Source organism: Emys orbicularis, chromosome 1 (genome assembly GCF_028017835.1).
Source record: "Emys orbicularis isolate rEmyOrb1 chromosome 1, rEmyOrb1.hap1, whole genome shotgun sequence".
NCBI lineage: Eukaryota > Metazoa > Chordata > Testudines > Emydidae > Emys > Emys orbicularis.
Genome location: NC_088683.1, coordinates 30,575,325 through 30,586,133, shown reverse-complemented (window position 1 = coordinate 30,586,133; position 10,809 = coordinate 30,575,325). Strand labels below are relative to the sequence as shown.

The window sequence follows — 10,809 nt, the reverse complement described above, 5'->3', positions numbered from 1 at the left end:
CAGGGATGAACACCGAGTGGGTGGGGGGAAGGAGGGGAAAGGCCAACCAGCCCTGCCCACTAGGCTGCAGGCAGGGGAGGAGGGTGCCTAGAGAGGAGAGTATGGGGGCACCAATCAAGGCAGGGAAGGGGTGGCACAATCCCCAATGCGAGATGGGAATGCTGGCTTCTCCGGCCGCACTGGAGAGGGGAAGGACTACAATATCATAAGGGGGTGCAGTGAACAGTGTGGCTTAACATAAGAGGGGAAGGGGCACAAGTGCGTTAGGAGGGGACATGGGCGCACAGAGCAAGGGGGTTACTGGATGAGGGTGTGGCTACGGAAGGCAAAGGGAAAAAGGAATGGACTGGGAGCAGATGGTGGACAGGGCAGGAAAAACACAGGGGCTAACTGCAAGGGCCTGGGCGGGGCAGGGAAACAAAATCTACTAGGGGACCAGGGCAGAAGGGGTGACAAAAAAGGGGCAGCAAGGGGTGGGCGGGGCAGGCAGCATAGGAAAAGGGGGTAAAGTGCTGCAGGGAGGCTGGTGGGCAAAGCAGAGGGTGGGAAAGTCCACCAGCCAAAAGCAGCAGAGGAGGGGAGGGGAAAGGCATGTGTGCTTGCGCAAAGCTGTTTTTGCTTGCTGCTGCTGCAATCCCAAATGGTGGAGAAAAGGGGTGAGGCAAGTGGCTGAGTTGAAGGGTGAGGCGCAAGTCCAGATGGCAAGTGGGGCTGGTGGAGGCGATAGTGGGAGGGACAGATGGACGGAGGAGTGCTCCACACCTCTCCCCCTTCTCTCCACAACAGAAGCAGCTACCACCACCACAGGAGCAAGGATGAAAAAAGACTCAGTCCAGCCACAAATCCCCTCCACACATAGGCGCCGAGTCCCGCCGACTTCTGCTGGCGCCGGTGGGCGCTCGACCTCCCTCTGCTTCCTGCCCCTGCTCCGCCCCCATTCCAACCCCTTCCCCAAAGTCCCCGCCACAACTCCGCTCCCTCCCTGCCCCTATTCCAACCCCTTCCCCAAATTCCCAACCCAGCCCCGCCTCCTCTCTGCCTCCTCCCCTGAGCGCGCCGCGTTCCTGCTCCTCCCCCATCCCTCCCGGAGCTTGTTACGCCGCAAAACAGCTGTTTTGCAGTGGCAAGCGCTGGGAGGAGAAGCAGGGACGCGGCGCGCTCAGGGGAGGAGGCGGAGGTGAGGTGGGGTGTGGTGGGGGAACTTGCCAGCCCCGGAGCACCCACGGAGTCAGTGCCTATGCCTCTACAATGTTCTGCAGAGTTCCTGCACGCTCCGCCAGCAGCAAAAGTCCTCCTCTTCCTCCTCCTCAAGGCAGCAGCAGGCTGCCAGGCAGCAGAAACAGCAGCAACCAACAGTCAGTCAGGCAGCCAGGAGGGACCCCACAGGTGGTAGCAAAGGCAGGGTCCCTCACTCCCCCTCTGGGGAGCAAGCCAGCAGGCAGGACCCTCAAGGAGCAGCAGCAACCAGGAGACCACCAGCCAGCAAGGTAGCAGGGCGGGTCTGGCCCAGACAAAAATTAAGACGAGTGCTCTGGGCCTAGTAGCAGCTCCACACCAGCAAGAGGGTCTGGGAAGGCCAATATGTTAGCCTTAAAATGTTAAAGGCCCTTTTCCCCACAAGATGAGAAGGGGTTACCTCAGGTCAATTAGGGACACCTATCCCAATTAAGGGCTGCCTGAGGCCTTTAACACCCCCCATCCCCAGGGGGCAGAGGAGAGGGGAAGAGAGACACAAGCTATTGCCAGGCTAGTAGCAGTAGAGAAATAAGTTTCTCCAGGGTGAGAGGCTATGTTCCTTCCGATAGGGGAGACAGCCAAACCTGAGTGCTTGCTAGGGAAAGGACTGACACTCCAGTGCAACCAACAGGGCAACACCTTGCACCAGCGAGGAGTCAGCAAAAGGTACCCCCCTGGGTTTTTTTTGTTTATGAGACTGTTTCCTTTTTGTTTATGAGACTGTTTCCTTTTTGTCAACCCTGTAGGCTGACCCTCAGGCCTATCCTGAAAGTATGACCAAGGGAATACAGAAAGGGGGAAGGCAAACCCTCCCCTGAGTGGGGCTGATTACCCCAGTCCTGCCATCACCAGAGAGGGAAGCGCTAAGTCTGGTGAGATGAAGGAGGTGCCCTGCCACATCTGTTTCTAGTAAAATATCATTTGACTAAATTTTTACCTGTGGGTTAGACAGGTTAGAACTCCTCTAGCTTAAAGATTTTTTTTTTTAGCTTTTTGAGGAACAGGCAGATCAAACTGGTTGTTAGGTCAATTTGCCTCAGTGCCTCCAGCACATTCCGATTCAGATCTCTTGATGAGCGGGAAGCAAAAAATCCACAAATTTTTAGTGTAGTCAATGCCCAAAGATTATTTACGAGAGAATGGGACCATCAGAAAGACGTAGGGCTGTCGATTAATCGCAGCTAACTCATGTGATTAACTAAAAAAAATTAATCGTGATTAAAAAAATTAATTGCGGTTAATTGCACTGTTAAACAATAGAATACCAATTGAAATTCATTAAATATTTTTGGATCTTTTTCTACATTTTCGAATATATTGATTTCAATTAGAACACAGAATACACAGTGTACAGTGCTCACTGTATATTATTGTTTTTGTTTACAAGTATTTGCACTGTAAAAATGATAAACAAAAGATAGTATTTTCAATTCATCTCATACAAGTACTGTAGTGCAATCTCTTTATCGTGAAAGTGTAACTTACAAATGTAGATTTTTGTTGTTGTTACATAACTGCACTCAAAAACAAAACAATGTAAAACTTTAGAGCCTACAAGTCCACTCAGTCCTACTTCTTGTTCAGCCAATTGCTAAGACAAACAAGTTGTTTACATTTACAGAAGATACTGCTGCCTGCTTCTTATTTACAATGTCACCTGAAATTGAGAACAGGTGTTCGCATGGCACTTTTGTAGCCGGCGTTGCAAGGTATTTACGTGCCAAATATACTAAACATTCATATGCCCCTTCGTGCTTCCGCCACCATTCCAGAGGACATGCTTCCATGCTGATGATGCTCGTTTAAAAAAAATAACGCATTAATTAAATTTGTGACTGAACTCCTTGGGAGAGAATTGTATGTCTCCTGTTCTGTTTTACCTGCATTCTGCCATATATTTCATGTTATAGCAGTCTCGATGATGACCCAGCACATATTCGTTTTAAGAACACTTTCACAGCAGTTTTGACAGAATGCAAAGAAGGTACCAATGTGAGATTTCTAAAAATAGCTACAGCACTTGACCCAAGGTTTAAGAATCTGAAGTGCCGTCCAAAATCTGAGAGGGACAAGGTGTGGAGCATGCTTTCAAAAGTCTTAAAAGAGCAACACTCAGATGCGGAAACTACAGAACCCGAACCACCAAAAAAAATCAACCTTCTGTTAGTGGCATCTGACTTAGATGATGAAAATGAACATGCGTCGTCGGTCCGTTCTGCTTTGGATTGTTATCAAGCAGAACCCATCATCAGCATGGATGCATGTTCTCTGGAATGGTGGTTGAAGCATGAAGGGACATATGAATCTTTAGCACATCTGGCACATAAATATTTTGTGATGCCGGCTACAACAATGTATAAGAACATCTGTTCTCACTTCCAGGTAACATTGTGAACAAGAAGCCGTCAGCATTATCTCCTGCAAATGTAAACAAATTTGTTTGTCTTAGCAATTGGCTGAACAAGAAGTAGGACTGAGTGGACTTGTAGGTGCTAAAGTTTTACATTGTTTTATTTTTGAATGCAGTTATTTTTTGTACATAATTCTACATTTGTAAGTTCAAATTTCATGGTAAAGAGATTACTCTACTGTACTTGTATTAGGTGAATTGAAAAATACTATTTCTTTTGTTTTTTACATTGCAAATATTTGTAATAAAAATAAATATAAAGTGAGCACTATACACTTTGTATTCTGTGTTGTAATTGAAATCAATATATTTGAAAATGTAGAAAACATCCAAAAATATTTAAATAAATGGTATTCTATTATTGTTTAACAGCGCAATTAATCGCGATTAATTTTTTTAATTGTGTGACAGCCCTAGAAGAAAGTCATTAAAAATGTTATCTTCTTAATGAATGCTGGAAGGAGGCGGCGAGTAGGAATACACTCAAACAATGGGCACAATTCTGCACTGTGCCAACTTGCAGCTTGGGGGAAAGGTTAACCAATTTTGTGCCTGTGACAGATCTGACAATATTCAGGATAAACCTTACTGGATTAAGTTAAACCTTATTAAATTAAGTCTAATGTATTAAAATGCCATAGTTTATGTGTTATTGTAAGATTGTATGTAACTGCTTTAGGAGGAGGGAGTATGATAATGTAATTCCTCCTGTTATCAGTTCTTTGAAGCTTCCCTGTGGGGAAGGGACTCATTGTCTGTCTGATTACCTATTTATGCTGTCTTCAAAGGTTCTGACTGGATTCTCTAGAGACCAGCAGACAAAGAAAGGACATTCGATAAATAACCTGGTGGTGAACTGACTCAGGGCTTTGGTTCAGCTCCAGCAAAGGGACAGGACCTCCTGTCCATGAAAGGCACAAATCCTTAGGGAAGGGTTGGAAGAGCCCTGAAGATGGCGGGGGGGGGGGGAGGGGGGAGTAAGCTTATTAGCATGCATGTAGGTTCTTTATTGTTTTTAATGTTTTCTCTGTAGTGCTTAAGAATAAAAATATGCTTGCTTATAAAGAACTGTGTGATAACTTATAAATGTGGGCAATTACACTATTATCAGACTCTGAAGAGGAAACAAGTTGGCCTGTTTAGGCTGACCGTTGTTTGCTGGGGATAACACAGTGATGATAGGGAAATACTCTGGTCAGGAGGGAGAGAGATAATGGGTCTCCACCCAAGAAAGGCAATGGCTAGGGGGCCAGAAGCCTGAGGATCGGTACCCTTGCTGAACCACTAAGGGGAAATAAGGTTCAATTGCCCTGATCTGTGAAAGCACCCTCCTGATACTGGGCTGTTGTGGTGACTGGAGAGATCTCTGTTCTAACTTAAACAACCATGGGGCCTGTCAAATTTCAGGCAGGCTGCCCTATGGGCTGCAGCATTCCCTGAAATTTCGGCAGTGCTATGGTCCCATCCCAATATACCCCTTGCGTCCTCAGCCCTTGGCCATATGCCAGGGCTTGCAAAGGGATCCTTAGGAGGCTGGATTACAGCAGTCTCTGCAGTGCCTGAGCTGAGGGGACTCATGGCAGATTATGAGGTTTTGGGGCGCCCCTTTACAGTGTTTCAGCCCTTTCATGCAATGTAAAAGGAACAGAGTGTAGGCAAGGATCTCATCCGATATCTTCAGAGAAGCAAATAAAGAGGTAGAACTGTCAAAGATATTCCAAATTTCACTTATCTGTAGGGAGACTCATTCATTTTGGGATTAGTTTTTAAGGTAGTTTTCCAAGGTCAGGTCTACACTTAAAACTTTTAACGGTATAGTAACATCAGTTAGGGGTGCGACTTTTTTTTTTTTTTTTTTTGTACATTTATGTCAGCAAAAGCCCTAGCGTAGACACAGTTATATCTGCAAAAATGTGCTTTCTGGCATAGCTTATTTTGTTTGGGGAACTAGTGTAAAATATGCTGACAAAACACTCTTTTACCAATAAAAAGTTCAGCTAGACAAGGCGACTATAGCTAAACTGGCACACACTTTCTAGTGTGTAGACTAAGTCAAAATGTCTCCTTACGAAGAATTTTTCCTTGTGTATTTCAGCTTCATACTTTTTAAAAAAATCTCCAAAATGTAAATGGTCCACACACAGATTAAGGATTCCTGGAGACATTGGACACAGAGGGGGACTCTTTTCTTTTATTCAAGTGACTCTTCAATTTATATCTAGTCTATTTTATTAGCACCGGTCTCTAAGTCATTGAAAGTCACAGGCTGAGAAAGACATGGGATTTGTTGATATCTGAGAAATGGCATTGCAATGCTGGAAAGCATTATGAATACCACACAGTGAGGAATGGTGCTGTGAACCAGGTTAAGATGGTGGCTCACAAAAAAATCAACAAACTGGAGGACATGGTCTTTATTTTTGGACTTCATAACCAATCTGCTATCCTAGGATACAAAATTAATTATGTAAATAGTGTGAATACATCAATATCTTCAACACATCAGTGAACTGAATAATTGATTTACTGCATTGCAATAACTTTTTCTTGGTAATCAAAAAGCCCATAGGATCTAGGGATTTCAGTAGATATTATTATATAAACACATGAGCATAATTTTAATCTAGTATCATATGAATTTTGTCCACTTCTTCTTTGTTCTTTTTATCTGGGTTCTCCTTTTGAGTCCTTTGTTCTTTCTCTGGGGAACCTTTCCCTCTTGAAGTTGCTACACAAATCTTTCTTTTTAAATACACACAAGAAAATTTATTTTGCTGCATCTTGAAAACCCTGTAAAGGGACTCTAAATGCAACCTGAAAAGTGAGGGAAGCACGAACATTTGACATACATGTTGGAAATTCTGAATGTGTTATTATTTTGGAGTGAGCTGAAGCCAGGTGGTATTGTGAGGCTTTCAGTGAAGGAAATATCTTGGGAGATGGGAGTTGCAAATGGGGGGTGCAGTTACGTTTTAGGGCTTTGGCTAAGGGGTGGGGTGGGATGGAAGGGCTACTGTGATAACCAGGTAATTTTTTTTGTTGGTGCTAGATGATTATTTGGTGAGACCTCTCCCTCAGCCTCTGTAACACAAAATGGGACTGGGAAGAATTGCTGTGAACCAGGAAAAGCCCTCCAGCTGCCCCTTTGCTCCCTCCACCTCAACTTCCAAGTGGAAATCCAGAAGACTGCATGGTGCAAACTGCAAATTACAAAATCACAATAAAAACTTGGGCCATTTTGACAGAATGCTGGGAAGCAACACCTATTGAAGTCCTGGGAAGTGGGTGCTGGGAACCAACAACTGAGCCAGCACTCTGGTCACTTAAACACCTTTAATTCCCCCAAAGTGGAAATGTTGGGACCAAATTAATGGATTAGAATGGGCTGGGGGAAGGGGGGACTAATGAGCAAACTGGCCCAGTAACACAGGAGGTATAAGACATAGGAAGGAGGTGCAGGATTAAGGGGCAAACTAGCAGAGCCAGAAACAGAAAGGATCGCTGGGTAGAGAGATCTCTTCCCTCTCCTCTCCTCTCCTCTGCACAGAACTGAGGAGAAAATGAAACTGTAAATAAATACAGTCTATGCAGCAGTAAGGTGGTGGGAAGAGCAAGTGTAAAGAAAACTGCACTGTGGTGTTTAACAATGGAAGGTCTCTGAGTCTGAGTGTGTAGATAGAGCAGAAGATGGTAGTGGGATGTCCCCGTCACAGAAGTGCTATAGTGCAAACGTAAGAATGGCCATACTCGGTCAGACCAAAGGTCCATCTAGCCCAGTATCATGTCTTCTGACTGGCCAATGCCAGGTGCCCCAGAGGGAATGAATAGAACAGGTATCATCAAGTGATCCATTCCCTGTTGCCCATTCCCAGCTTCTGGCAAACAGAGGCTAGGGACACCATCCCTGCCCATCCTGGCTAATAGCCATTGATGGACCTATCCTCCATGAATTTATCTAGTTCTTTTTTGAACCCTGTTATAGTCTTGGCCTTCACAACATCATCTGGCAAGGAGTTCCACAGGTTGTGCGTTATGTGATGAAATAAGTAGTTTTTGTTTGTTTTAAACCGGCTGCCTATTACCTGAGATGTGATTGCAACTATTATTTCCAATGATTATTTGCCATTAAAAATAGCGAGAGCACAATGACATCCAGCTGCACAATGTTAACAAGTATCAGAGGGGTAGCCGTCTTAGTCTGGATCTGTAAAATGCGACAAAGAGTCCTGTGGCACCTTATAGGTAAATGATGAAGTACTAAGAATAATAAAAATAAAATAATAAAAAAAAATAATTAAAAGGAGTGAAACTATATTTATAGGGGTTTACAAGCAAGGGAGTCCAATTTAGGAAATCAGAATAGCACATAAGACAAATATGTGAATTACGGTATGAGGCTTTATGCAGACATATAAACAGATAAGGGATTCTTTTAAACACTAAAAATGTATTAAAAATAGGAGTTATGTGAGTAAAATATTTAACTGAATTCTGTCTCCTTTAGCCGTTCAAGCCATCATTTCAGATAGGGAAGAGCAGCTTTGGCTAGGCAGAGGGACACAGTGTGTGTAAGGTTCCCACTAACATGTTCCTAGAATACTGGACATTCTGGCACTTCCCGAAACAGTGTGGGCCTGCCCCTGCTTGTGTGACTCAGCCCCTGTCTGCATGACCCTGCCCCTATGACAAAGTTATGCTGCAAAGGAGACACCATTTTCAAGAGTGAGCTGCTTTTGCCCCCACTGGTGTGATCTCACATGTATGGTGTGTGCAAGGTCATGCTACACAGGGGACAGCATTTTCAAAAGCAAGTTGCCCCACCCTCACTGGCATGATCTCACACGCATGATGTGTACGAGGACATACCACTCTGGGGACACCATTTTCAAGAGCCAGCTGCCCCGCCCCCACTGGCATGAGCTCACATATGTGGTGTGTGCAAAGTCATGCCGCTGAGGGACAACATTTTCAAAAGGGCGCTGCTCTGTCCTGACCAGGCATACAGCATGTGAGGTTGTGCTGGCGGGAGCGGAGCAGTGTGCTCTTCAAAATGGTGTCCCCTGTCTGATACCAGACAGAACTGGATATGGTTTTGTCCCAGTACAGGATAGGGGACAAACCAGCAAAAAAGCCGGCCCCTCCAGTACAAAACTGGATGAGTGGCCTCCCTGACTGTGCCTGTAGGACCACAGCCCTGTAAGGGTGTGTGGAGATTTCCTTTCTGCAGGAGGAGCAGGGAGCCCCTCTATCCCCACCCCTTTCCAAACAGCTGCTCACCTCTGATGTGGTAACATTTACCCCCTCTATCCCCCCTTCCAAATCCCAGCTCCCACCCTCTCCTTCCCCTGCCTTCAGTGCACTCAGTTTGCCCCCTGCATAGATTTTGCCCACCCCTCCCCCCTCGGCTTTCACAGCCGGCACACTCTCGCCTCCTCCCCAAGTAAGGGCAGAGTGAGGGCAGCGAGCGTCTTCAGTGGCTGTTACTGAGCACGCGCAGCCCTCCCGCGCACGCTCAGAAACAGCCAAGCTGCCCCTTGTGTCTGAGGGGAGCGGCCTTCCAGCCGGGCGGTAGGATATCGATCGCTGCTCTCCGCCCTAGGAGGAGGAGAGACAGGCAAAGGAGCGCCTACGGCTGGGGCTGGCTGAGCAGCGGCGGCAGGAGACAGGCGAGCGAGCGGCGTGGTGGGGCCGGCGCTGAGGCCAGTCCTCACTCCGAGACCGTTGCGCCCTACAGTCGGAGGCAGGCGGCGCTGGAGCGAGGAGCCGGGAGGATGAAGCAGGAGGGAGCCGGCCGGGGAGCTGCTGCCGGGCTCGGCGCGGCGGCGTGGGGCGAGGAGGGCGAGGCGGAGAAAGTTGTCTACTCCCGGTCGCAGGTGTCCTTCGCCGGCACCAAGGCGCTGGGCGACGCCTTCAAGCTCTTCATGCCCCGCTCCACCGAGTTCATGAGCTCGGACTCGGAGCTGTGGAACTTCCTCTGCAGCCTCAAGCACCAGTTCTCCCCGGTCATCCTGCGCAGCAAGGACGTGTACGGCTACGCCTCCTGCCGGGCCGTGGTGCCCGACGGGCTCCCGGCGCCGGGACACCGGACCCGCCGCGGAGCGGCCAGGAGGCGACCCCCGGCCGCCGGCGCCAAGCGCGGAGCGCCTGGCCGCGCAAAGAAGGGGAGGAAACGCGCCCCAGCGCTCGCCGGTCCCCCCGGCAGGGAAGCGCAGCGGCCGCGGAAGGAGGATCAGGTCGACTCGGCCGAGGTGCCCTCGTGTGCTCCCTTTGGGGGCCGGTCCTTGGAGGAGATCTGGAAAGCGGCCACCCCCAGTCTTACCACCTTCCCCACCATCAAGGTGCGGGGCAGCGTCTGGAATCCGCGGAGCCTGGAGGCGGCGCGGCGCCAGGCGCAGCGGATCCTACGAGTGGACCTGGCGCCCGTGGTGAGGATCCGCCGCTTCCCCGTAGCCAGATCGTGAACTGCTGCCCCGCCTGGGAACGGGGACATCTGGGGGGAGGCTCTTCCCCTGGAAGAAGCGAACAGAGACAAGTGTCAGTCACCTGTTTACATTGCATTTGTCTGGATCGAGTCCTTCTACTGCACTTTATGGCTCAGACTGATGGGACCATTTCCTCCACGGAGCCAGGTTCCTGCCCACCCAAACCCGGATTGAGAACCTGCCTGGCCCCTGTCACCAGCTGCGACTACCACCCTCACCTGGACTGAGAGGCTGTTTCGCTATGTTCCCTAGTAGGGGCCACGGTCCTCATCTATCGTATTTATGCCCCAAACTGAGAAACTATTTGGCAGGCATCTCAAGTAGGGACTAAGGTCTACTTCCTTCCATTCTCTCCCCTGGGACTACCTCACTGGTCTGGAAGTCCACCCAAGAAGTTATTTTCCAAAGGAACTTGCTGTCATGCGTGTATAATAAAGCACCCAACTCTTGTTTCATTTTTTTTCTAACCCATTGGATTATGTATGTTTTTTTGTGATGTTGCACTAGTATGTGCTCAGGGTATCTTGAATCCCAAGTATTCCCAATTTCAACCGACTGAAGCTTTGACCAAGGATGCAAAAAAATATGGAGGTTCAGAACTTATGGCTGTCTCAATGGTGCAAAAGTTTCCTTAGTGATCTATAAAAGGATGTACTGTGTTCTATACTTTTTGTATCTAAA

At 47.8% G+C, this 10,809-nt stretch overlaps 1 protein-coding gene across 1 annotated transcript; it reads left to right on the top strand.

The window, feature by feature from the left end:
- Window positions 1-9,417: 9,417 nt before the first annotated feature.
- On the top strand, window positions 9,418-10,107 carry CCDC71L (coiled-coil domain containing 71 like). Its single transcript, XM_065397577.1, has one exon. The coding sequence runs from the start codon at window positions 9,418-9,420 to the stop codon at window positions 10,105-10,107; it is 690 nt and encodes a 229-aa protein (XP_065253649.1).
- The last annotated feature ends 702 nt before the right edge of the window (window positions 10,108-10,809 follow it).